Source organism: Mustela nivalis, assembly GCF_964662115.1.
Source record: "Mustela nivalis genome assembly, chromosome: 8".
NCBI lineage: Eukaryota > Metazoa > Chordata > Mammalia > Carnivora > Mustelidae > Mustela > Mustela nivalis.
Window position 1 is genome coordinate 84,026,560 of NC_139027.1, and position 27,461 is coordinate 84,054,020.

The 27,461-nt window shown below is 50.5% G+C and overlaps 1 protein-coding gene and 2 long non-coding RNA genes across 10 annotated transcripts in view; 1 reads left to right on the forward strand and 2 right to left on the reverse strand.

The window, feature by feature from the left end:
• LOC309870712 overlaps nucleotides 1–5,486 on the reverse strand; it is a 108,151-nt gene extending 102,665 nt beyond the window's left edge. For all 8 annotated transcript variants that reach the window (XR_014314755.1, XR_014314756.1, XR_014314757.1 and 5 more), the window contains exon 1: nucleotides 5,270–5,486. This is a non-coding gene — a long non-coding RNA (uncharacterized lncRNA). The remainder of the gene's footprint in view (nucleotides 1–5,269) is intronic.
• Nucleotides 5,487–9,506: 4,020 nt separating this feature from the next.
• On the forward strand, nucleotides 9,507–12,657 carry POU3F3 (POU class 3 homeobox 3). The gene has a single exon (XM_082743793.1). The coding sequence runs from the start codon at nucleotides 9,574–9,576 to the stop codon at nucleotides 11,068–11,070; it is 1,497 nt and encodes a 498-aa protein (XP_082599919.1). The 5' UTR covers nucleotides 9,507–9,573; the 3' UTR covers nucleotides 11,071–12,657.
• Nucleotides 12,658–19,610: 6,953 nt separating this feature from the next.
• Nucleotides 19,611–27,384, reverse strand: LOC309871966. Its single transcript, XR_014315573.1, has 4 exons — nucleotides 26,094–27,384; nucleotides 21,750–21,954; nucleotides 20,966–21,004; nucleotides 19,611–19,951 (listed from the first exon to the last, which is right to left on the reverse strand). It is a non-coding gene; the product is annotated as an uncharacterized lncRNA (long non-coding RNA).
• Between the last annotated feature and the right edge of the window lie 77 nt (nucleotides 27,385–27,461).

Below are 27,461 nucleotides of genomic sequence, written 5' to 3' on the forward strand. Positions count from 1 at the left end.
CACCCAGATATAATACTAAATTAAGATTTGACCTCTCTCAAGCATCACTGTAAGACTGGGATCCTTCCCTTGGGCTTTATTGAGTAATCAGGCTCCCTGCAGAAAATTTGAGAGGAGGAGGGCCTTCAAAGAAGTAGGGGATACCTAACTTTTAACTTGGGACAAACCCCAGTACATGAAACTGCAGAGAGCAAAGTCACTTAGTTCTACTACCAAAGTCTCTTTTCCAAATATAGGGCTGAAATTATATTGCTGCAAACCATGTAGTAGTTGAAGTATCAAATATCAATAAACATTGGTAATGTATTTTAAAGTTGAGAATGTATTTTAAAGGTGAACAAAAATAACCGCACTTTCTTGAAGACTCTCTGTGGCTGAGGGGTCTAGGGTGGGCCTAAAGAGGTAGCCTGACATAAGTGGGAACTTCCACATTCACCCAAGAGACGCCACATTTTCCCACATTGGGGAAAATGTCCAAAAGAGCAGCCTTCAGTCTGGTAAGCTGCGTTCAGCTCCTCAGACAATAGCTGAGTTCAAATGCCAAAAGATCTAATAATAAAAAACAGAGACACCAAAGTGCAAGAGTTGTTTTCTGATGTGCCACGATGATTCTAATCCATCACAAAACTACTCAGTTCCAAGCCAGAAAAGAGATACTGTATAATGTACAGGAACGGTCTGGATAGAGTGTTTCCAAAGGAGAGGAGGATTCAGTTCTGTTAGAACCACAAGCTCCGAAAATCCAGCCACCCCTCTGGCAAGACTGAGTTAATATTTCTAGGTTTTGTTTTTAAAAAAACAGACACAAAAATTCATACGCGTTTGTGTGCACGTGCGCGTGCGCGCGCGCACACACACACAGACACACACACACACCAATCTGACCTTGGAATATTTTCCTACCTAGGATATACCCACATGTTTTGGTTAATAAATCACCATCATCACCCTGGTCAATCAGCTGGGTTCTATGTTACCTAGCTCTGTGAATTTAAATTCGAAGAAGACCATTGTGTTGGGGGGGGGGGGAGTGGGGGAGCGGGGAGGTGAGAGGGGCAGGCAAGAATAGTCCATCACCACGTTGTGTCAGCTATGGCTTCCCTAGCGATTGGTAGTTTTCATTACTAGACTTGCCAGGTGCATACACGCAGCTAGAGCGGGCAAACACTTGGAAATGGGTTGTTTTAAAAGCATGCCCTCCATAACCAACTTAACATGCCTTTTTCATTTAGATTCCACAGTCTGAAATGGCCTGTAGTTTAAAGCGGTCCTACAAGCATCAGAAGTAAAGCTTCTTACTATTTAGGGTGAGAATTTCTAGTGTCTGAATTTACAATTGCTCCTCCAAACCCATCTTAAAAGGGGAAAAAAAAAAAAAAAAGCTAAGCGTTTGCTCCCTTCCTACAGATCATCAGATAAAAGTGATACAAAGAACTGGGCTGGGAAGGAGGGGGCTATCCGCAGGCTTCAAAAATAAATAAATAAATAAAAACTTAGCAAGACCAAGAAACAACTCATCCACTGCCAAGATGACAAATACTCATTTCCACCCAAAAGCTGCTGTTGAAGAGCCCCTTCCTTTGTATATGACACACAGTATGGGTTATGAATATGTTTAACATTTTAATTTGTAAATGATAATTGCGAATGTGCTTCTACAAATATCAGAGCACCTTACTATCCTCAAATGGAAGCAAAAGAGTAAATACCCATTTTGTGTTTTGTACGTTTGACCCAGGTAATGTTCTTCATTCTCTCCTTTGGCAAAAGCAATTTCACCATCCCCAACGATTAAAAGCCTGTAGTTTTGCCCAGCACTTGGGATCTTAATTCATACCCAGCTTGATCGTTGCCACCTCCAAATCATTATAGAATCCTAACACGATTTCTATAATATGTCAGTTCTCAAATTAACTTGTTGCTTTACCCAGAATTATTATTTTCTGTTTCCTTTACTTTAGGTAATCTGAGACTATAGATATCATAAGGAGCAAGCATTTTTCATTGGTGTGGTATGTGTGTATGTGTGTGTGTGTGTCTTTAAGTACCTTTGCAAGAAAGGAAAGTAGCAGCCAACATAGTTATAATCACAGATCTCATAAAACCAAAAAAAATTCACTCTCTAAATATGTACAATTATTGCTTTTTTTCTCCCAAACTGTCTTGCTAAATAGAAAAAGTTTCCTTTCTCCTTAATAATTTTTAAATGCCTTTAGCGACCCTGGACACACAAAGTAAACTGGAGCTTAGAGGCATTTGTCCAGTTCACGTGAATCTCCCCCAGAAGTCCTTTGTCTGAAAAAGTCCGGAGAGCTGAAGAAAAAGCAATGTTTGGACTAAGATTACACAGTTTCTTTAAATTTCCACCTTGTTTTATTAGCACAAACCTGACAGTACATCTCCTGACTAAATGTGAGAGCTCCCGTTCGAAAATCATGGAATTAAAATGTTGCTCAGACTATCTGCTTTGCTCACAGGAGTCTCATAATCTCTCAACTCTCCTGAAATTGAATGCCATTTATAAATCCAAACCTTGACTTTTTCAAGTCAGTTTCAAAGAAAAACTTCTCCTGGCTGGAACCAGGTTGATTTGGAGTTGAGTTTGAAAGAATAAAGTGTCTTTTCCCCTCTTCCAGAGGGACATTAGAGCTTTCACAAAACGTGCCCCCTTCCTAACAGGCTCTGTGACACATTCACAGGTGCGTTGAACCACTGAACCGTGGAAGCCAGCTTCTCACTTCCAGTCACTCATGGCTTCCCTTTTTTAGTCATAGTCTCTAAATCTCCTTGGGAAAATTGTTAGTGACAAACAGACTAATTCCTCAGAACTGGTCAGGATTTGCCCTTCACTATTTTAGGAAGTTTTCCGCACATTTTTTTTTTCATCCTTTGCTCAATAAAGTTCAGTCTTCATTGGCCGTACCTAAAAATCCCTGAGGCGGGAAGCTTGTGCTCTATTAAAACTTTTCTTCAACTGTGTTAAGTAATATTGTCCCCAAAAGTTTCAAGCCCACAGTTTCCTCTCACCGACGGCTATTTTGTATTTTCTTTTCCCCAACAAGGCTTTCCAGGGTAAACCCCAAATCTTCTACAGCTATAGGAAGTAGCCAGAATTGAAGTAACCATTAAGTATCAAATGGAGTAAAAGGGATCCTGGAAGCCTTGACTAAATCTCCAAGAGCCTGAGTTCTATTTAGAAGTCAAAGCATGTATCAAGTTGAAGAACATTTAGTATTTAACAGATAATACCTTAGAATGCAATTTTGCTCTCTTGACTGCTTCCCCAAAAATAGAACCTGAAATGTAGCTTCTTAAGTAACTTATTCTGTGCTCTTGATAATTTTTTAAATGTTTTTGCTTCCATAGCCCAATTCTGTTTCCCAATCCTACATACACTTCACTGAGAGAAATGGACAAATGCTTTTTTTGTTTCTCTGTGGTTTTTTTGTTGTTTGGTTTTGTTTGTTTGTTTGTTTTTTAAACTTTATTTCCTTCAGGGCCATTTCACGGACAGGGATGGGTGGGAGACAGAGAGGTCACGGTCCTCACATTTAAAACCCTGTGTTATGTAATGAATCCACTCCTCATTGTGAATATGCATAGAGAGGTAGGGGTGTTTGTTCCTTTGGCAAGTTTGGAGGAGCAGATTTGCTTTTGAAACAGCTACATTTTACTCAGAACCTGCTAAGGCGAGTCAGTGCGCCCCCTGCTGACAAGTCAACAGTGCGACTCCCGAGCACTTCCAAAGTTTATTTTGTTCAGTAAACCGTGTCATATAAAATTAACAACAACCAATAAAATTAGCTTATATGTTTCAACTGTAAAAGTCCAAAACAAAATAAAGCTAGTTTTAGTGGCGCTAGAAATCTCTAGTTTGGCTTCTTCTCTTTGGCTGAACCGAGGTCCTTTTATCTAAAGCCCAGTGCACAAACATATAGCTTAATGTGACTAGTGTTCTTCCTTTTATTTCTTTCTCTATGGCAACCAATATGCTCTGCTCAGAAATGTTCCCCATCAAGGAAACAAATGATCTTCAGGGAGCAGCTCTATATGGCATCTGGTCCAATGGAGCACAGAGAGTTAACCCCAGTCAAAAGCAACGCTGCCAAGCACGTAAACAAGGAGTGGAAAACTGGTGATTCTTACCACCCCCTCCCCAACTGAAACTGCTTCCTCCCTCCTTACAAACCATTTCACTGATTTGGCATCAACTGTTTCCAAAGAAATTACAAATTTTGAATTGTAAGGTGTTCTGGAAGCAAGCGTGCAATAAAATTCCAGCCATTTGAACCTACCCCTCATCACATCAGACTCGGCTTTCTTTAAAAAAGAACAAAACCAAGAAGCTTTTACAATCCTCTCCAGCCTATTTCACCAAGGTAAGGTGCCCACACAGGCTTGGCCTTGGCCTAGCTCTTTCCTCCAGCCATATTTATCTAATTAACTGCACCTCGCAAGTAACTTCCCCCTCAATTTTTACAAAACCCAGGGACAGTGGCAAGGGTGGAGGGCCAAAGCCGGCTGTCAAAATGGAAAACAAAGTAAAATCTGGTTTTTTATAATAAAGCTCCCGCTTCCTTTGGGAATAAAGTGGAGGATGTCCTGGTTAGTTTTGATTGATCACCCTTTTCTGATGGACTTTCACTACCGAGCTGGGAGGCAGCAACTGAGACTGTTCCCCAGACTCGCCATTAACCAGGGGTGCACTGACTTCCTGCCTCCTCTTCCTCCCCTGCTTCCTTCCACTGCGGCTCTCTGCCCTCCCTTTGCCAAGCCCCCCCCATCCCCCTGCTCCCAGCAGGAATCCCCCCACCACAATCCCAGACAAGCACACAAGGGTCACCACATCAGCCCTGGCTACAGAAAGGGGGTAACTTCCCCTCTGTTCCTGATTCTCTGGGGGGGGGGGGGTGCAAAACAAGAAATATGTATAATACTGCGTGCTTTATAATGATTTTTTCTAGGGCTCTCCCTCACAACCAACAATTAAAATTAATAGCACTCTCCTCCCCCACCCCTCAAAAAGTGAAATGCCTCACTACAGGGGAGCTTTGGAATGAGTCCATCTTTTTATGTAATATTTTAGCAGGGTTGAGTGTTTTTACTCTCCCCCAGCACACTTCCCCTTCCTTCCTTCAAAACAGTTGCTCTGTGAACCCTCTCTTGTCCCAAGCCATGAAAATAAGCTCCCAAACCTACAAGAGCATAAACAAACCGGAAAAGGGGGGAGAAAGAGAGAAAGCAGGTAAAGAAAATGAAAAGGACTTACCGAACAAACTTCCAGGATTAGATTTTAAAATAAAAGAAGATGTTTTATTATTTTTTAAAGGTGCCTGGGGGGGGGAAGGCATATTCTCAACTCCCCAGAACCGATGCATCCTTAGTCTTCCCTTTACACTGACTCTTCTAAACCCAGCTCTCCACCAGTCTATTATTTTCACCAAAATATATGAAAATGTATGCAAATGAAAATCAGCACTAACTGTTCTCCCCTTGTTATATACTTTGGATTTTTTTTTTCCAGACAAAACAATCACACTCGGCAAAGGGAGGGGGCGGATGGGGTGGGGCTGGGTGGGGGGGGGGGAGGCTGGGGAGCGACTCGAAAACTAAGTACGCGCAGAAAGGGGGGGAGGACGAAGGGGACAGACCTCGGAACAGAAGTGTATTTCTGTTATCGAGGAGCACAGCGTTTTGGGGGGCTTCCCATATGCACACACACCCTCCTTGAAAAGAAAGAAAGTGGATCTGTTTGCAGAGGCGCTATCACGTTTCATCAGGCCACCTGAGACTGCTTTTGAAAGCGTGTACTGTGAAATTCATAGCAGTAATTTAGACAAAATCCTCACTGTATATTAATGAAAGGCGGCCCCATGGCTCTGTTCCTATCCTCCCCATTCAGTGTAAACAAAACCACGAGACTCTCTCGGTTTTTGAGCCGGATCCAAGCAAAATCGGCAGGAAAGGAAAACACGGGGTGCTGGCACCGACTATTCAAACGTCTGCACCTGGAGATCTCAGATTTATTCAATGAAATCTGTGTTCCGTCTTTTATATATACATATACACATACATAAATATTTTTTTAAAGGAATCTTAGGGGGACGTAAAAGGGGGAAAAATCCGTTCTGTTTGGGGTTTGGTTACCGCTGCCTTTCAGAGCTGTACCTTAGCAATAATGGCTTTGCTAAAAACCTACCTACGACGGTATCTCTCACCCGGCAAGCAGGAGCTGGACGAGATCTTAAATCCTACGCGTCTACAGTTAATCTCGAGATCATGCAAAGGCGTAGCTTGCGGCTTTAACTGGAGAGCTCTGGCTTTAACTGAGTACACCTAACTGCGTTCAGTCAGAGGAATGATTCCTCGGGAGAGGGCAACCCGGTTCACAGATTAATCGGAGCACACCGGCGGCTCCGCGACTACCCCCAGGGCCGCCGCTGGAGCTCAGGACTGCCGGCTGGAGGAGCTGGCTGGGGGCGGCGGGGCGCAGGGCTGGCGCACCCGCAGCCAGGGGTGCGGGATGCACGCCCGCGCACACTCATTAGAAACGATGTATTTATTGAATGTCCGAGTTGGGTTAGTTCATTGGAAATCCCCGAGGAGGGTTCAATTTGCCCTTGTTTTCGTTGCCACTTTCTCTTTTTTCTTGGTTCGCTGAGGTTCCTCTGTGCAGCGTTTCCGCTTGGCCGCGTCCCCCCACCCCCGCTTCTCCCGCCTACCCTGCGCGCGCCCCCTCCCGTCCCCCTTAACTCTTTCAGCCAGGCTGGGGCTGAGAAAGCGTTTGTCGCCGCCAGCCCATTCACTACGTAAACCCTTCCGAAACAGAAAAGAAAGAAAAAGCACCACTGTGTCTAAGAATAGCGAGCAAGCAAAACACCACTAATAACCATAGAGGGGAAAATACATACACACACACACACACACACATACACACACACACACACACACACACACACACACATATATATATATATACATACATACATATACATATGCACACACACGCACAATGTAAGCGGTGGAGGGCGCGGCTAGTGGATCCTGGTTCTTTAGGCCGGCTCCCGCTGCACTGGGAATCCCCGGAGCCTTTGGGGTGGAATACACTTACGATGGATCTATGGGGAAAGGTCGAGCTGATTGCTTTTCAAATACATCGCAGGGCTCTGCTGACCGGCACCCTCCAAACACACAAGGACACGCTCGCTACTTGCTTGAATCCCAGAGGAGGGGGGAGGGAAGAAGGGAGGGAGAGCGCAGAGGCAGAGAGGGGGTGGGGGAGAGAGCGAGCCGCGGCAGCGAGCGGTCCGTCTCGCACGCGCGGGCACCGCGCTGGTCCTGGGCTGCAGGTTTCCCAGATGATGGCATCCGAGAACTTAAACAAAGGGGGACGCCGCCAGCGCAAAGCGACTGCGGAAAGTTGCGGTGGCGGATTTCCAAGGAGCGTGGCCACGACCCGAGCCCTTGGCGATGCGAGCTCTCCCTTTCCACCCCCGCCGAGACAGAGATGGGGGCCGGCTGGTGAAGGAAAAAGGAAACTTTGAAACCACTGGGGATACATCTGCCTATAGGTATTAGCGTGAATGGTGCATCCATGCCGCGCGCTTTACAAATCTCTGGGATGGGGTTGGGGGCGGGGAGGGCGGCAACACAACGCAGTACTAGGTGAAGTGGGTAGGTTGCTATTTTTCATGATTTTTTTCCCCTCTTCATTTTCCTTCTGATTCTAACTCCCCCCACACACACACCCCCGCCACCTCCTTTCTCCCATCCCTCCCTCCCTTTTCTCTCCCCTTTCATCCCCCTTCCCAGACTGGTAGCGAACGCCCTGAGCCGCGGAGAGTACGCCAACCTCTCGGCCGGACACTAAGAGTTAAGATGTGGCGGAGGGGGTGGAGGGGGAGGGGCGGAGAGGAGAAAGTGGCCAGGGGGAGGGAGGCTGGGCGGGGGGGTGGGGGGGACGACAGATTTCCAGCTTCTACGACGCTCTGCCTAAATTAAAAAGCAACCAATCGGAACGGCCGGAAGGGGGGCCGCGCGTCCTGAGCCAGTCATTCTGGGCCTGCCAATCACCCAGCGGGTAGCCAATCAGCGGGGGCTCTGGTGCTCGACTTCCTTGTATTTGGGAAAGTGTGGTGGTGGGTGCGCGCTCGCGGCGGAGGGTAAACATTCGACAGTCCCTGCTCTGAGAGGGAGGGACAGAGAGCGAACTGTCAGATCCCAGCGAGAGCGGGCGGGCGAGAGAGGGAGAGGGAGTGAGAGAGAGAGAGAGAGAGAGGGAGGGAGAGGGAAAGTGAGAGAGGGAGAGAGAGCGCGAACGAGGGCTCAGAGCGAGCTCCCGCTGCAACTCCGCTTCGGCTCGGCCAGCGCCAGCGCCGTCGGTGCACTCTACGAGCCGTGCAACGTGCCCACTGGAGTTGGTTGTGTATCAAGGATCCCCTATATGCACACACACACCTCCACCTCCACCAATGCACTCTTCTTCCTCCTCCTCCTCCAGACAACTGCTGGGAAAAAAATAAAACACCAACCCCAACCGTCAGCAACAAGGTAACAGAGCCATTCGACCTCATTTTTCTCCTGTTCAATTTTTTCCTTGTTATATTTGTTTCCTAATTTCTGCCCAAAAGGAAAGATGTCGCATCAGACTGTGACTGTTGCGAGGAGAATGAAAAAGGACTCTTGTTTCAGAGGCAACCAAGAGCTCCGGCAATAGCAACTTCAGAGAAATGCACCATCGCAAGAAGTTTTCCTAGGACAGAACAAAACTTGAAAGGACCAGAGGAGGAGAGCAGGAGCCAGCCTCTCCTCTCCACACACGCGAGCAGCCAGCATCACCACGCCTTCAAGGACGAAAAAAAAAAGTTTTACTACTCGAAAGGAAACCGAGTGAAATGTGTTCCTGAGGAGGAGAGAAGAGAGCGGGCGAGGGGAAGGAGCAGTCCGGTGGCTGGTCATCCATAATTTGGTTAAGGAAGAGAGGAACGGCTGCTTTCTTTGTTGTCTCCGGTGAAATCTTCACTTAGCAGGTGGACTGAGCCCCGCGCCCGGGCAGAGTCCTCACTCGCCTGAGGACAGCAGGAGGAGCCGGAGCCGGCGCGCCCCGCCAAAGAGCCCGGAGCGCAGGCCCGCGCCCCGCCCGGTGAGCCCCGCTGGAGCGAGCGGAACGCGCCGGGGCTGGGGGGCGGCCACGACCCCCCCTGAAGGGGGCGGCCACGGAGCGCGCCCCGAGAAGCGAGCCCCCCTTCCCAGAGCGCTGCTCCTGCTGCTGCTGCTGCTGCTGCTGCTGACCAAGGCCGGCCGGCGACCCCCGCGCCCTGCCGAGCGGCCTTGCAGCTGCAGCCGGGGGCCGCGGCGGAGGCGGCGGCGGCGGCGGCGGGGGCGGAGGCGGCGGAGGAGGAGGCGGCGGCGAAGGCGGCGGGGCCGGCCCGGGCCCCGGGCGGGGGCGGGGGAGGAGGGGGGGGAGGAGGCGGGAGGCGGGGGGGCGCGGCGGCGGCGGCGGCGGCGGCCGCGGCTGCTGCTGCTGCGGCGGCGGCGGTGGTGGCGGCGGTGGGGTGGCGGGAGCGGAGCGGCATGGCCACGGCGGCTTCTAACCCCTACCTGCCGGGGAACAGCCTGCTGGCGGCCGGCTCCATTGTACACTCGGACGCGGCGGGAGCCGGCGGCGGCGGGGGTGGCGGCGGGGGTGGTGGCGGCGGCGCGGGAGGCGGCGCGGGCGGCATGCAGCCCGGTAGCGCCGCCGTGACCTCGGGCGCCTACCGAGGGGACCCGTCCTCCGTCAAGATGGTCCAGAGCGACTTCATGCAGGGGGCCATGGCCGCCAGCAACGGCGGCCATATGCTAAGCCACGCGCACCAGTGGGTCACAGCCCTGCCCCACGCCGCCGCCGCCGCCGCCGCCGCCGCCGCTGCTGCCGTGGAGGCGAGCTCGCCGTGGTCCGGCAGCGCTGTGGGCATGGCCGGCAGCCCCCAGCAGCCGCCGCAGCCGCCGCCGCCGCCGCCGCCGCAGGGCCCCGACGTGAAGGGCGGGTCCGGACGCGACGACCTGCACGCGGGCACCGCGCTGCACCACCGCGGGCCGCCGCACCTCGGGCCTCCGCCGCCGCCCCCGCACCAGGGCCACCCGGGGGGCTGGGGGGCCGCCGCAGCCGCAGCCGCAGCCGCCGCCGCCGCCGCTGCCGCCGCACACCTCCCGTCCATGGCCGGAGGCCAGCAGCCGCCGCCTCAGAGTCTGCTCTACTCGCAGCCCGGGGGCTTCACGGTGAACGGCATGCTGAGCGCGCCCCCGGGTCCGGGCGGCGGCGGCGGCGGCGCGGGCGGCGGCGCCCAGAGCCTGGTGCACCCGGGGCTGGTGCGCGGGGACACACCCGAGCTGGCCGAGCACCACCACCACCACCACCACCACGCGCACCCTCACCCTCCTCACCCGCACCACGCGCAGGGGCCTCCGCACCATGGCGGCGGCGGCGCGGGGCCGGGACTCAACAGCCACGACCCGCACTCGGACGAGGACACGCCGACCTCGGACGACCTGGAGCAGTTCGCCAAGCAGTTTAAGCAGCGACGCATCAAACTCGGCTTCACGCAGGCCGACGTGGGGCTGGCGCTGGGCACGCTGTATGGCAACGTGTTCTCGCAGACCACCATCTGCCGCTTCGAGGCCCTGCAGCTGAGCTTCAAGAACATGTGCAAGCTCAAGCCGCTGCTGAACAAGTGGCTAGAGGAGGCGGACTCGAGCACCGGCAGCCCCACGAGCATCGACAAGATCGCCGCGCAGGGCCGCAAGCGCAAGAAGCGGACCTCCATCGAGGTGAGCGTCAAGGGCGCGCTCGAGAGCCACTTCCTCAAGTGCCCCAAGCCCTCCGCGCAGGAGATCACCAACCTGGCCGACAGCCTGCAGCTCGAGAAAGAGGTGGTGCGGGTCTGGTTCTGCAACCGGCGCCAAAAGGAGAAGCGCATGACGCCACCCGGGATCCAACAGCAGACGCCGGACGACGTCTACTCGCAGGTGGGCACCGTGAGCGCCGACACGCCGCCGCCACACCACGGACTGCAGACGAGCGTGCAGTGAAGGCCAGGGGCGCAGCGCAAAGAGGGCCGCCGCCGCCGCCGCCTCCGCAGCCGCTGTCAGCACCGCCACCAACTCCTGCCGCCGCCGCCGCCACCGCCGCCGCCGCTGCCGCCGCCGCCGCCGCCGCAGCGCCAACCCCGCACTGGGGCCGCACCGGGCCGGGGCCGGTCCGCCGCCCTCCCCTCCGCCCAAAGACAAACATGCCGGCCCTTGGAGGCAAAAGAGCGAGAGAGAGACAGACCAAGGAGACGTTTCTGAAGTCCAAGGAAGGAGGGGCACAACAAAACAAAAAAGCGTAATAAATACCGAGACTGTTTTATATACATATATATAACAAACAAAACCGGAAGAGAAAAAGGAGGCGATCATGAGATCTCGTTTATACTGTGGTGGTGTTTCCTTTTTGTTTTTCTTTTTCTTTTTAAAGAAGAGTGAAGATGCCTCGCGCACCAAAACTGCACTCCTGAGGTTTTATCCACCCTAGAAAGTCCTACATGGCAACCGTGGACCAGCACCTAGCACCTGCCTCGTCCTCTCCTCTTAAAAAAAAAAAAAAAAAAAAAAAAAAAGCACCCCCCTCTCCTTTTCACTCACTCCCCCCTCCAAAGGGCTGCCTAAAGTGATCTACGGAAACTTTCTTTCCTGGGAACGACCTGAAAGAAAGCTGAGGCACCGGGTTTAATCAGAGGATGACTCTGTGCTCGGGGGCCCTGTGTTTCTTGGCCATGTTAAAGTCATTTGGGGACAAATTGACTATGAAATGGGAAGGAGAAAACAAAGAACAGTCTTCGGGAAGAAAAAAAAAAAGGAAATATTCACAGCTTCTGAAATTAACAGACTGAATAGCAAAGCCAAAAGAAAAAGTATCCTCAAAGTAACCTTGGAAATAAAGCATCATGAAAGAGCAGAGGGATGGGCGAGGGAGAAGGGGATGTCCTCCGAGGAGTGGGAGAGGCCCGGCCGAGTCCTGGGCAGGGCGGGCGCGGACTGGGCACGGAGCGAGGCCCCGCCACCAACCCCGGCTTTAACGGCGGTCACTCGGGTGGATGAGGCCTAAAGATTCCACCGCTAATATTTTTTTTATTAATATTTTTTATTTTTTATTTCTGGACTGACTCAGATAAAGAGATTTAGAAGGACTGAGCACCAGCCGACGCACTTCTCTGGACTTCTCTCCTCAATCCGTTGCCAACTTTGATTGAATGGGTGCTGAGGTTGTGATTACATAATACTGCCATTTCCAAGCAGTGTTTTTGGTAGGTTTTAATAAACAGACTTTTCAAAAGACGGCAATATAGAATTGTTAGATCCGTTGTTGATCTAAAAATATTTGCTTTATATTTTCATTAAATGACTTCTTTTAATATTTTATTCAGAATACTTATGAACTGCTGCAAAACGGTAATTTATTTTTCCCCAGATCTTGTATTACGTGTTTTTTTCAGACGAGCACAAATCAAAATGAAATGAAAATATGGACAGTTGCTAGGTAGTAAGGGTATCTTTTGATGTGATCATTTGATTGTAATTTAATTTGAGTAGTGATTCCGTAAGAGCTGATCGAGAAAATAAATTTGTTAGAATGAACTAGTCTGTGTCTGATGCGTAAACGCTATGTGGGAAGAAAAGAGTTCTTTAGAAGATATTTTTTTACTAATGCAAGTCCTTAAGTGATAGCACTGAGGAAGCAGACCCTGCTCCATCTAAGGTATATTTGGAAATAGAGAGTAAAGGACAGACATGACAGAAACTGCTAGTACTTTAACATAGTTGTCACTCCTCGTTAATCCATAAATCTCACAACATTTTTCTCTCCCTTGGTTTCAGTGGGTGTTTTTAGTGTTTTCAGGTGAGATTGTCTAAAGACTAGTCCTTTTCTTGGAGATACCTGTGTCTTTTTATCATCTTTCCCAGAAGACTGAACTACAGCACCAGTAATAATGTGCCAACTGGTTATTAATGGTTAAGACAGAGCTCCCCAACCCAAGTTTAGCCTCTCTTTCCCCTCCCGTCCCCCCAGCCATACTAAGTGTCTTTCCTCTTTTCTGAAGACTAATAGTTGTAAAGAATAGCTTACAAGTCTATAAAGTATTTTTATATTAATTACTTCCCATTAATAACTATATGCAATTCAGTTTAAATTATTAAGCTGTTTGGGAGTTTTTGTTTTGTTTTGTTTTGTTTTGTTTATTATTCTTGTACTGGAAGAATGTAGTTCTAATACCCTGATTTCGGGCTACACTGCATTACCCTCAGTGTGATCACCAGCTCAGACTTCAGATGCTATGTTTCTGTGTTCTGGTCTTTCCCCAGTATGATTCTGTATCTTCTTTACTGGTCCTGGGCTCTGAGCTTTTTTTGATCACTCTTTAGCCACACCCTGCAGAGCGGTCACATTTATCAAGTTAATGTATTAATATTTACAATGTGGGAAAATGAAAGTATAATGCCTCAGGTTGTGAGTACTACAGACGCAAAAGACTCTGCTCAGTTGAGTCCCTTTGTATTGTACTTTAAAAAAGTATTGGGGAGTGATAAAGCAATGATTTTTATGGATTAATTTCCTCTTAATCTCATTTAGCTGTCTCTCACTTTCTACCTTCTCTCATCTTCCTCTCTCTTCCTCTGATATTGATGCAGGGGTTAAAAAAAAACCCGGAAAACTGTGAGAGCAACAAGGAACAGTCATTTCTTCCAGACAGACCCTGTGTCACTTTCATAAATCAAGCCCAGCCAGATGGCCGTGTATTGGGTTGCATTATTTTAAACACCAAATCGTACTAAAAATCACAATCATTTTGATTTGTGAAATCTGAAAAAGGCCATATTTATTAAACAGAGAGAAGGGAAAAAATTGAAAACAAGAAACCACAATTTACTTTTCTTTGCCTTCTTGTTTCCTATTTCTCTTGTTATTGTAATTTCTCAGCCCGGCAAATTTACAACCTGGAGTGAGGGTTGGGGGTGGGGACAAACTTCATCATTTTTTTGAGGGGCTACTGGGGCAAGCAAAGCAGGCCTCGTGAGAAAGCTGAGGACTGGGTGTGGTGGGTTTTATAGGGTGGCTACTACTGGCACGTGAGATGAAACCCTATTTTCCCTACAGGAATGGTAGTGGTTGATTAGACCGAGAATGGGTCCATTTAAAATTTTAGGAGGTATTTGCTTACTCGATTTGGCTGACAACAAAAGAACTAACATTAGATTTCACACTGTTTTCTATTAAAAAGCAACCTTTGCTGATTACTTTGGAAGGAGCCCAGATTTAGGGGTAGCAGAGTAACTTTTGATTGGAGAAGATGGGAAAGAAAGCCCATTTTATTTCATCATTTTGCGTTTAAAAGTGAGCTCATGCTTGCACTCTATATTTTTTTTTAAATCAACCCTTTGAATGTATTTACAAAATGAAATTCATGGCTGAAAAACAAAAGAGGGCAGCTATAACTGAGAGGTTTTGTGCTAAGGCTTATATTGTTACACATGTAAATAATGAAAATATTGTTATATATCACCAGATCTTTTTAATGAATTTGGTCATTGTGTTCCTTTGCAGCGCAAGTGTCTTGTGCTTCGTAAAGTGGCCATTTGTTTCCTCCATTTCAATCCACCCCCTCCTCCCCTTCCAACCCAAAGGAAAGTGACAAAGTTCTGTTCCATCAATCTGGCTAATCCCGAGCTAGGCCCATTTATAGTTTGCAGTGTCCTGTGGTTCCTGATCAGTTGTCCAAGCCCCTGTCACCTCATTCACCCAACCATCTTCCTGCAAGTATGGGTGATAAATCATTCAAGGTGTATTTAAAATAGTCACTTTGCTGTTGTTGCTCTGCCTTTTTTTTTTTTTAAGTACTTAGCCAAGGACTACTTCTTTGTTCCAAGATAGAACTGTTCATTATTGATCTTAGAGATTCCCTCTGCTTCCCTGTAGCCTCCAGTGTTTGCTTATTACCATGCTCATAATCTGTTTTGTATGAATGGTTTTCAACATTCAGAGAATAATTGGTTCTAATATTAAATGCAGTATATACTATTGATAGTTTTATCGATAAGTGTAATATTTTAAATAATTTTAACAATTAAATTTGTTTTTTAAATTATATATTTGTAAAGTATTTATCCTGTTGGAAGCAACAATATATTGTTGTATTTATTCGTTTATTTTTGTAATAAATGATCAACCTCTTCAAGCTAAATCAAAAATGACACTTTTATATATTTATACAAAATGCATTTTAAGATATGGGCATATTTGCACCAATTTGTATGTAAATAGAGTAAGAGCCATCAATAACTTGTAGCTTTCAGAACTAAATTGAAGGAAGAAACATTCTCTCCACATGGAGTTTAGTTTGCCCAAGTTCCAGGGTAATTAATCAAACTCTAAAATGGATGCAACAAGTATTGGCACTGGATGCAGACTTGAAATTAATTATTTAGGAGGTGGACCTGGTTTTTTTCAAGGCTGAAGGATAGCAATGAAAGAATTCTCTTCTTTCATGAAATGCACGTGGCTGACGACTGATTAGGACAGATGCTATGTATCAGTGATAAAAACCCCATACCTGGCTGTGCTCAGACATCTATGCTGGGGGAAAGGTGTTGAGAGTTAAGACTTGGAGGCTATCAGTGACTCAGAAGCAAGGTGATTGGAAAGATAGAGTTGTGTTATGTTTGTTTTCCAAAAATAGCTCTTCCTGAAATGGCTGTGAGTGAAGAACCTTTCTCTGCTAGTCTGTTTCTGACAGCATGAGCAATCAGTACAGGTGTTGCTGTTGCTGATGTTGGGAAGAGTGCGGCGCGTCACAAATACGGGGGCCACCTCCCCAGCTCCTGGGGTTTTGTAGGTCACTTGGTCATCTCAGTTCCTCAGGGCGGCTGTTCCGAGGGCCTGAAGGTCACCCACGTGACCTCCCGGCTGCTGGAGCCCCACCGTGGGCTTGATCTTGATTTCAACAAGGAAATCGGAGGGCTCTGGGTTTGCCTGAACTTTCCAGTCTAGAAAAGGAAATAGTGCGGAGGCTGGAAGACCTGGGTGGGGGTGGAAGAGCGGAGACAGCAAGAGGGGTGCTTGTGTAATCAGATTCTTTGATTTTGTTAGCCTGGCTCATGGCCTATTAATTAGATTACTCTCTCTTTCATTCTTGATTTCACATCCGTGTTTGTTCCTGTATCCTAAAATGTGGGAGCGAGCGTGGCGAGCAGGAGCCTATGATGTCACTGCCGGTCAGCGGCGGCCGCCTGGCCTTCTGGAGGGCTGTGGGCTGCGTTCTTTATGAGTCTTGAGTCGGATCTTCCTCAAGGAAGAGATGGCTCTGGAAATGACCTCAGAGGGGTCTGGGAAGAGGGCAACTGGCATTCTCGAGGCCGCACGGTGTGCGCGCGCTGTGTGTGTGTGTGTGTGTGTGTGTGTGTGTGTGCGCGCGCGCGCGCCCTCGCGCCGCGTGCCTGAGGGTACTGGGGAGGGGAGGGGGCTGCGGAAATTCTCTGGACTCTCAAGCCCTGGGGAGGCAGATGGCTTGCTCAGGTGCAGGGCCTGCCTCAAGTGGAAATGGGGACCCGAGGAGCCGAGGAAGGCAGCGCCGGGGCAGCGTGCGGGAGAAACCCCGCTTCTCTCTGGGACCCAGGGCAGACCGGGCGCTGAGGTGGGATGGTGGCAATCGCCGTGGGGTGGCCCGATCCCTGTTCGGCCTGGCCCGGCCGTAGGCCCAGCCGTAACAGCTGCTGCCAGTCCCACAAGTTGTTTTCCTCGTGGCGACCATTCAGCAAAACGCACGATCCTTTCTCAAAGATTTAAATTTCGCGGATGAATTACCATACACCGGTTGCTTAGCAACTAAATTCAAGCAGGGCTAAGAATATGCAAGCTTTTTGTATTCTCATTAATAAAATGCCACTCTGACACAGCAACCCGACTTTGGATCACTGCAACTTCTGTAAAAGCCGTAGGAGAATACAAACCGATCCTGCCATTTAATTACAGATCAAAATGGCTTGAAACGCGATGTTTTGTTCATCTATCTTCCTAAAAGCGATGTAAAAAATAACGGCTTTTCAAGAGCAGTAGTAAATTTTTTTCTGTAATGGAGTTGTCTATCGGGGTTACTGATAATTGTCAACTGAAACTTTTTTGAAACACGGGTTGAAATATCCCTTTTCATCAGCATCTCTACTCTCCCCCCTGTTCCCTGTCCTCTGATGCTGCGCTCGTTCCCCAGCCTGATAATAACAATTATTGTCATAATTCTGGAAATACTAGGGCCTTGGGAGCCCTAGAGACTAAAGGGCAGTTGGTGGAGCAATTGACAAGGCCGGTGGCTGGAGAAAACCTAAGAAATCGAGGAGAGAGAGAAATGAAAACTTGGGAAAGTTTCCTTTGAAGGTCGGTCGGCTCAGGTTCCAGAGGTCCTGGCGAACACTTTTTTGGAACGCATAGGGGAATTCAAGGTAGAAATGCCAGTCGACCTCCGTTCCATGTTTGCGGATTTTCCGTGCTGGGGTCCAGCCTCCTCTCCCGGAATTCAGTTGCCGCTTCCCCCTCCGCGGACCGCAGAGTTCAGAGGGGCTGAGTTCAGGGCCTGCTGACCCAGGCCCTCCCGGAGATCCACCTCCCTGCTGCCCCAAGGCCCGGAGCCCTGGAGGAAAAGTACAGACGGAGCTGGACCCCCTGGGTCTCCAAAGACTCTGGCCCAGCCCGGAGCCTGGGATTTACAGAAGGGGGGGGCACTTTGTGTCTCTACCCGAAGGGTGCCGTGCCTGGAAGGGGAAGCAATGGCTCAGAAATGAGGTTCTAACCCTTTGCTACATACAGTCCGAAGGTGGAGAGGTTTGGGTGGGGGGAGCGAGTAGGGGTCAGAGAGGACTGGCCTCGTGCGCGGGTAGGTCGCATTGTTTGGGAATACGCGGAGACCTTGGAAGCCAGAGCCGTGGAGCGGGGGCAGGGCCAGGAGGACGTTGGCGGCTTTGTGAAGTTTCGGGCCTCCAGGCCCTGCGCGCCGCATTCGGTAGTGGAGTGCTTGGGGAACTCTGGGCACTCGGCCCGCGCCTCGGCTTCCCGCGTGTGGGGAAATCTCGAGCGCCGGGAAAATGCTGGAGCAGGCTGCGAGTGCCCGGCCCCGTCCCGGTCACCAACCCCCGCGCTCCTACCCCGGGCCGGGCCTGGGACCGCGGGCCCCGGGCCTGCGCGGCGATGTCGAGCTGGCGGCGGGCAAGCGCGGGCCGCAGGGGAAGGCAGGGGTGCCAGGCGGCGAGTTGGTGCCCAGTCCGCCCGCCAGGACCAGCGCGCGCCGGCTTGGCTTTTGAAGCGCTAAAAGAAGGCCGCGGCCCTTTTTAGAAAGATCCAGGGGCAAAGTGAAACTCTCCAAATGGGTCCCAATATCATTCCCCGAGAGACAAAACCCTTCGCTCGCACTTTGGCATACCTGAGAACTTAAAGGGGTGACTTCCCCAGGGCAGTCTGGATGCTTAAGGATAACGATACTTCCCCCCTTCACCCCACACCCAAATGACTGTTTTACCGGATTTCTTTCTAGTGAGTAGGAAAAAAAGAGGGGGGGGGGGAATCAAACCAGAAGTTGAAATATTTGCTGTGTTAAGTGCTCAGAGGCATTAGAATCCGTTTTTTGGTAAAACGTGTATAATAAACAGGAAGCCGTTTATTTACAAATACAATTGACCCCAGACAAGCCACATTCCATGTAAGTAATTCATTAATGAAATTCGTTCCTTTTCCTCCCTTTGGAAAGAGAAATTTTAGCTTTTAAAAATAGCTGGGTCTTGGCGGGGAGGGGAAAGAGCATGGTTAGTTACCTGTTCCTAGAAAAAGAAGCTGGGAAGTCCAGGCAATTCTTGTCTTTTGGGGTGTTAAGCAGCATAAAATAACCACTGAAAAGAGATGGAGAGCTTTTTGCTTTTTTTCTCTTCCACTCTTCAGAAAATAAGTTTGTTGGTCCGTGGCTGCTGTCACCAGAGTTGTCCAGTGAAAATGCGCCGCTAACGTAATCCTAGTTGGCGTGTGCGTGCCTATACGTGGGAACAAAACTAAAATTTAAATAACTTGAGCTGACTGGGAATATACCAGAATTTTATCCGTGAAACTCACTTAGTTGCCATAGTTTTAGAAATGTCTCTGGAAACATGTCTGTCGTTCTCCCTCCTTCTTGAGAGGAGTCATCCTGGGGAGGCTGCCCAGTCACTGTATAAACCAGTACGACTTCCCTGGAGAACCTGAGTTTGGTCCTTCTGATTTTGAGAAGCCACATTTAAGTGAATCTGCAAGTTGGGAAGAGGGACCTTGTTTGGGAGAATCATCTGGGGGGAAGGCAGAATCAAGCGTGGGTCCTTCGTGACCCGGTGAGTAGCAAGTAACCATCAAAAGCACAGGACACGCTGAGGTGTGTCTAGGGCTTTGTGACATCCCCAATACACGACACTTTTACAGAGGACAAAAAGAATGATCAACTGTTCATGTTTCATTGTTGTCGCTGCAAAATAACAGAACAGGCGCTGAGAGGGAAACATAAAACAGCTTTTGAAAAAAAAAACCCTTTTTTTGAAAATTTTTTTATTTATTTGATAGAGATCACAAGTAGGCAGAGGGGCAGGTAGAGAGTGAGGGAAGCAGATTCCCTGCTGAGCAGAGAGCCCGATGCTGGGTTCGATCCCAGGACCCTGAGATCTTGACCTAAGCCAAAGGCAAAGGGTTAACCCACTGAGCCACCCAGGCGGCCCCCAAAACAGCTTTTTAATACAAAAGCAAAAAAACAAATACAGAAGGACAAGGGATGTTCTGATGAAGAGCTTCCTGGGAGATGGCTCCTGAGTTATGTCCTCCAGGACTGCCTCTCCGCAGAAGGCAAGCCCATTTAGTCGGCCAGAACGCTGCACACTGAAATAGAATAAATATTCATTTCAAGGAGCTCACTCTGTTCCAGCACTGGCATGAAAGGTGACAAAACCTGCTACCCTCGCTCTGTCCAGGTTGAGACAGGCCAACTTGGAGGTGTGAGTCAGGGTTTGTCCCACTCCCCCAACCCCTGTAGGAATCTGGGAGGGAGAGCATCTATGTTTCACTCACACTTCCAAGGTTGAAAACTCTCCCAGCCAAGTTTTTTAAAATAAATTCAGTAAGTCTAATCAGAAAGTGTAGTATCACCCAGAAACTAACAAAAGGGAAATTAATGTTTTAGTAGCTTGGTCTTGAGGATCTGTAGGTTACAATGTGGAAAAACCCATTAAGGAACACGATAACAAAGTATTTTTAACGAGCATTTTGGAGGGCGGTGAGGTGGTGGGGGGCAGTCTTTCAAACGTGCTCAGGCCGTCCTACTGATTGTATTCCTTGAAGATTCATCCAGGGCTTTAAATATGTTTTGACCCCGAGACATATCTTTAACTCTTCTGAGAACTATTTAATAGTTGTCATGGATGTTTTCAACAAGGGAAGGAGGCAAAGTAAGGGGTCTTGGGTCCAGTGAAGTCTGGGTGAGTGGAAGTGGGGCCACTGAGCAGCCAGCACCTGCAATGGACTTTCTGCTTTTCAATGAGAAGGGGCACCGAGGTCATCACTATTTACATAGGTACCTCAATCCCACAGGCTTTCCTCTATGTATCAAAGAGGAGGACCTGCAAGTGAAGGGGTAAAAGGGAGGGGAGAAACCAAAAGGCAGATCAGTTACTTACCCACTTTGTTCCTGGGCCTTGTTCCTGGGCTTCAAGGAGGGGAGTAAAAGTCTCCAGGGAATGAAGGCCCCCACCCACATTAGCATCACCCTGAGGATCTCACCCCCATCTCAGGGCCAGAAAACCGTGTGGCGGCTGATTTGCAGCAAAATGGTAACCTGAGGAACCCCATGTGAGCATTACATAACATACAGAACCTTCTGCAGGGAGAGGAGCTTACACTTGATTTTTCTCCCAGTGACTGTGCAGGCAGAAAGGCCTGGAAAAGAGGGATGAAGACAAATTATATAGGAAATCTATGGGAAATGTATAGCCATATAGGATGAAGCATATAAATTTTCCTACACATTCTCTGTGACCAAGCATTCTTTAAACACCCTAGCTAGAGCTGTGCTTTGGCCGGAAGAGGAGTCATGCCTGATTTGGGGTTTGGAGGGGAGGGCAATCAGACCCAAGGATGCTGGGATTTGGTGGCCCTGATGCCTGGCTATTAGAGGCCATCAGTTCTGAGCTCTGAGTTATCCTCACCCTTGCTCTTTCTGAAGGAATCCTCCAACCCTTACTCTGGGAGAGCAGGTTCCCCCTTCCCCCATGCACCCTGCTGTGCCCATTGCAGTCCCCCAGATGCTGAGGCAGGTGAGCCACTCATTCACCAGCAGCAGGAGTCCACCCCTGCAGCCCTCCGAGGTTCAGAAAGCCTGTTCTTCCAGAAGAGCCTTCCCAAGGCAAAGGCGGTTGAACTGTGTTTATCTGCCCCAAGCACGATGGAGGGGGGAGGTGGATCACAACTAAGGGACAAGCGGTTTTGCAGGAGGGGCTGTGGAGCTGGGGAGTGGGTCTGGGCAGATCCCCAGTGCCAAGTCCCTTTCGCCAGGGGGAACAAGATGGGGGGGGGGTGGGGGGAGGACCCGGGAGGGGGAGCTGCTGCAGGCATGCGAACTGACAAAGCTGTAACAAAGGATTCATGCAAAAGTAGTACCAAGGATCTTTAAATTATCACACACCTTACAGGCGTGTCCCCAGCTCCCGGGACACAGAGTCCATTGATTGTTCCCTGGGGCGCTGCAGACGTGCCCCGGCTGTCAATGGTGCAGGGCTGGCTGCCCAGCTCCACAGCCCTGGCCCCTGCGCTGCTGCAGGCCACCGCGGGCACGGGTGGGTGGCTGGCTGCGCCTGGGTCCGAAGGCCCTCATCTGTGGTCCAGCGGTCCTGTGAGGCGGTGGTCTTGTTGGGCAACATCCCTGGCCCTTGGCTCCCCACCCCTCCGGGAAGGTCACAGGCCGAAGTCGGGGACTGGCAGTGGAGGCCCAGAAGCAGTCCAGAAGCCTCCCTGCTGGGCAAGAAAAGCACTGGAGAAAAGGGGAGCTCCTAGGATTGGTGGAAGTCCGAGTCCCATGACCTTTGCAAGGAAAGCAAGCAGGACACGGTGGAAAAGAAGCACCCGGGACACACTTTTGGGGGTGCTCAAGGAGGCTAAGCTGGGGCACTCAGGCCCTCCCACCACCCCCACTGAGGCTCCCAGAAGACCCCATTTCCTCTGGACCTTCTACCACTAAGGCCTCCAGGACTCCAGCCTCCAATATACCCTGGCAGTTACCCAGCACCCAAGTAGATAGGAATCTGAAGCCTCAGCATCTGGGGCAGGAAAAGTGGACACCAAAGCTGGAAGGTGATTGTGAGTGGTGAGGGGGAACAGCATAAAGACCCCAAACTTCCTCCAGTGCCCCCGCTGGGATCCTGAGGCTCTCTGAGCAGATGCCAGGTGCCTCTGGGAGCTGATGAGAAAGGCATTTTTTTCTGGAACTCTGGAGCCCAGGAGTGGAGCTCAGGGAGACAGGAGAAAAGAGAGAAGCCCTCAGGCTCTGTCTGAGGTCAGGAGGAGGAGGAGGTGAAGGAAACTATCAGGCCCAGGGACCCCTCCACTGGGGACAAAGCAGGGAATGAGAACAAAACTTAGGGAGATGGGTAGAAGTGGGTAGAAAATGTGCTCAGTGACCATCCCTCTCCTTCATGGTGTCCCCTTTCATTCAAGCCAGAGGGAGCCCCTTGGAATCACTGCAGACCTGGGGCATCCAGCTGTCTGAGCCCACCCAGCAGGGCCTCTCAGCTACCAGAGCGTCCCAGAGAGGAAGGTCTCCCCAAGCTGGCCCAAGCCCTCGGGCCAGGCCTCCAGAGGCCTCTGCCCTCCCCAATTCCACCCCCCCCCCCACCTTGAATGGCCTGGGCTGGGGGGGAAGGCTCCAACCTCACAAATGGCCTCCACAGTGGGGCCTGCTAGAAAATTCCAGCCAGGCAGCGCAGCACTGGCAGAGAGGACTTGAGGCCTTGAGTGACACCAGCTCCTACCCCGACTTCGTACAAGTGCAAATGAGATGCATTCTGGCTGATCAGTCCACTGTATTTTATGCAACTTAATGTCTATGTCTTGTCAACTCTTCCAGTCAGGAAGAATAGCAAAAAATTTTAACGAGAATTTGTGTGTGTGCGTGTTTGGTTTCTGACTACAATTCCATACAGGGAGATGGGGTGCGGCTGGAGACAGGGAAGCTTGCTGACACGAGCAGCATTATATAAAGCCCCCCGAAATGCAACCGGAGGCCACAAAGAAAGAGGAAAAGAGGCAGGATGGGATATAGCTAACAAGCAACCTTGAGGAAACTAGGTAGGTTTCTGGCTGGGAAAAGTCTAAAGCTCTAACATTTCTTTTTAAGGAACAGAATTTCTCTGTATTTACTGGGGTGCAGGGAACAGATGGAACTCCTTCTCCTGGCCTACCTGACACCTTGAACAACTGCCTCCAACTCTGACCAGACTCCCCAACCAGGTTTCCTGAGAAAGCAAGTACCGCCAGCCTTTCTCTCTCTCTCTCTCTCTCTCTCTCTCTCTCTCTCTCTCTCTCTTTCCCTAGCACAGAGCCCTAGAACTCCTGGTGCTACAGCCAGAGAGAACCAGAGGGCCAGCTCCACCCTCCACCCTCACTCCTCCTCCTAGGAATTGTTCTTCTCAGGCTTGTCTGCAGCTGACCCAAGGCCGGGAACAATGGTTTTTCTTAGCCCTGTTCCCAAGCCCTGCCCCTCTCCCCTCCCTGCCAGGGTCAGTGGTAGGCAGGGCCCAAATGGCTAAGGGTAAGGGGTGCTTCATGCCAGCTCTGGCCCCCTCTTTCGCGGCATTCTCAGGGTCAGCAGCAAATTTGCTATGGACCTATGAGGCTGTCCTGTGAAGATCTGCTTCTGGGGTTGGCTGCCTGAGCACTCAAGGAAGTGAGCGTAGTTTGAGTCTCTGGACTCAAGGGTCTTCTGTAGGTCATGGCCAGAGCCTGGCAGAAGAGACATGTATCTCAATGGAGAGGAGACCATCCCAGGCCCATTTCATTCGGTGAGGTTTGGGGACCTTCCTGGTGTCCTAGATGGTTCCACGCTCTCCTGTCACCTATAGAGGAGTCCTCCTCGGAGGTATGGGCTGAGGTGTGAGATGCTCTCACTGAAGGGCAATTAACTCTAACAAGCTAGAACTGGGAGGAGGTGACCCTGTGCTTCACATCAACAGAAGGGGCCACCCAGCACTCTGAAACTGTCCAAACTTTTACAGGCTTCTCAGGGGAGTTTGCTTGTCGTAAGCAGCTCGGGTTTCCACCATGCAGCCTGGGCATTTCCAGACCAGCCCGGTAAATACATCAGAACAAGATGTGTGATGCTGCTGTGGTCTTCCACCCATGAACAAAGGTGCTGGGGAGGCGGCCCAAAGCAGACAGACCGGAAATTCAGGGTCCCAACTCACCCAGCGTCCTGACAGGCCCATAGGAGGGGGTTGAATCCAAGGGCAATGAGGGGAGGCGACACACACGGAAATGGTCTGGCTGCTTCGCCCACCTGCTTCCTGGTGGCCCTGCAGGCTGCCCCATCCTCTCTTTTTACCATGGAATCCTCACCACAATCCATTAATAAAGAGACCCAACCACAGCAGCCTTTAAACCCAAGAGACTCCTCTCAGGAACCTTTATGTTTCAAACAGTCACTCAGCTTTTGACAGGGCTAAACCATGTCAACCCAGGAGCAAAAAAGGAAACTTAAACCCTAAGCCAAGTTCCTTATGTCTCCTTTGTTCCCTGAGTTCACCATCCCTCACTTCTTTACCTCCCAACCATCCCAGTAAGTTTTACCCCATCTGAAGGTTTATAACACTTGCTCCTTAAAAATCCTCTGGGGCTTAAGCAGTCCCAGAGTTGCTGGTGGGAGAAAACATCCTCCCCACCCCAGTTCTGCATCCAGACTTTGGAACCCCCATCAGCAGCCACACACTGCCAAACTAGATGCCCGCCAGAAAAGTGGACCCTGTCATTTATCAGAAATGGCAATAAACTTTGTTGAAAGAAAGAAATTCAGCATCGACTATAGGAAACCTATTGGAGTACTTTTTGAAAAGATCCCCTCTATCTTCTATCCTCTTACCTCCTTTATTGGGGGTGGAGTGCTGTTTAAAAAAAAAAAAAAAAAAAACTTAGGTAGCAGACTTTTGAAACAGTTTGATTATCTTGAGCAGGTTTGAAGTCCTCCACTCCAATCATGAGTAATAAAGTCACTAATAGTCATAATTGGTATTTAATTGCTTGATCTGATTGGCGCTTTCTTCCTGACCCCATTTAGTTTCTTGGGATAAGTACAGGTGGTCCAGAACCAGTAAAGGGAAGCCATTTGCAGGCAACTTTTTCAAGCAGAAGGGAAAGTACTTTTGTTATATTTGCAGACATGTGTCTCACACATTTTTTTCCCCTGCTTTTTGTAAACTATCTAAGAATAAACATTACAGATCTGGGTTTTAATTTCTCCAGATGGGATCATAAAGTACCTAGGAGATTATATATTTATATATATATATATATATATATATATATATATATATATTAGATTACACACACACACTATAGAAATTGAGGACACATGGGTGGTGTTCACACTGAAAGCCGAAAAGGGACTCAAGGCGAAAGCAGGAACAACTGAAACGTCCGTGGAATCAAGTACGTAAGCAAGTTCACTTTATTCCTTCTCAGGAAGAGGGTCTGTGGCGCTGAGGAAAAGTTTCCCTCGATCTTTGAAGAAGGACACCGCGGAACGGGCCAGACCTTCTCACCAGCCAGGCGACTGGGTTGGGGGCTTCGCGAGCCTTCTTCCCAGATCACGCGCTCCCCCCCGCCACGGCCCCCCACCCCCAGTCTTCTGGCCTTGGGATCTTGGTTCATCCCAGCTTTCCTTTTGAGAATCCCACCGGAGAACTTCCTCTGCGCCTCCCGGCCGCCCTCCCTCTCCTCTTCCCCTGCTCCTCCTGCCCGCTCCCCGGCGCTCTGGACTCACCCCGCGCGGTCCTTCCACTCCGCACGCAGACAGGAAACCGGCCTCAGTCGGGGCAACATTTGAAACCACATTTTATCAATACCATCAAAGACCAGCGCGCACACGTAGGGCTCTGAGCTCCCAAGCCCGCTTCTTGCAGAAAACCGGGTCTAGGGGGAGGGCGGTCGGGGCGAGAAATCCTCCAGCAGAGATTTCAGCTTTCTTATGGAAATGAACGGCAAGGCCCGCACACCCCGCGCCCGGCTCCCCGGCCCCAGCCCCTTTGCTCCCAGCCCTTTGCTCCCTTTAGCCCCCGCCCTCCCTGACCCGGGTTCTCGCCGCGGCCCGCTGGTGTGGACGCGCTCGCCCCGCGCCTGGGTCGCAACACGCGCGGGGATCCAAGCGGGTGGGCTCCTGGGCTTCACAGTGTCTCGCCAGCTGCCGCAGGCGTTATATTCAGAGATCGCGACTTTCTTAAAGGAGAACGGACCGCGCGACAAAGTTCACACCCGAGGGGAGGCACAAAGGAAGGTCTCTGGCTCCTGTGTTCTCGAGGTTGGGGCGACTTATCCCCACTCCGCCTCGGTGCCCGCTCAGACTGACATTAAGGAGAGGATCAGGAGAAGGGAGTGCCTTCTCGTCGAGTCACTTTTTTTGGAGGGCGTGGAAGGAGAGATGCTCCTGGTGGTGGAGACAAAGCTCCCACCTGGATCCCTAATCGGTTATTTTAAAATCAGCGATCGTATCTTACGTCCTAAGGTACCCAGGGGCTTTTTTAAAACGGAAGCTGTTAGACTGCAGCACTCGGGCTTAACCTGCATTGGGGCCAGCAAGAAAGTTTGCCCTTGGCTGTTGGAGACGCACGAACGCGCTAAGTTTACTAAACCTTGCACTAAACAGTTGCCTTTGAACGGTTAAAACAACAAACCCCGCACCTGTCCCCCGCTCTTAAAAGGAGAGCTGGGGCCGTCAGTCCGGGCGGAGGAAAGGGTGGCGGTGAGTGCGTCCCGAAGCTGCTGTCTGCGCCCCAGGTCGCCCAGCCGCGCGGCGCGGGCCCTCTCCTCCCGCTTGCCCTGCACCCGCCTTCCTCCGGCCGCCCGCGCCTGCATCCCCAGGCCTGCGGCCGGGCGCTCCCTCCTCTAGAGGAGCGCAGCCTGGGGTCCGGCTGCGAACCCAAGTGTTTCCCACTTGGGCGAGGAAAAAGCGAAAGTTCTCCGCCCGCCGTGCGGAGGCCCTCCTGGTTGCGCGCTCCCGCCCGGGGCCCGGCTGACCCGCGACCGGGCCCTGCGTGGTGCCAGGGCGACGCCCGCGCCTGTGCCCGGCCTCGCGCACGCCCTCCCAATGACACACACTCACACTCACGCTCACACTCACACCCCGCGGTGCTTT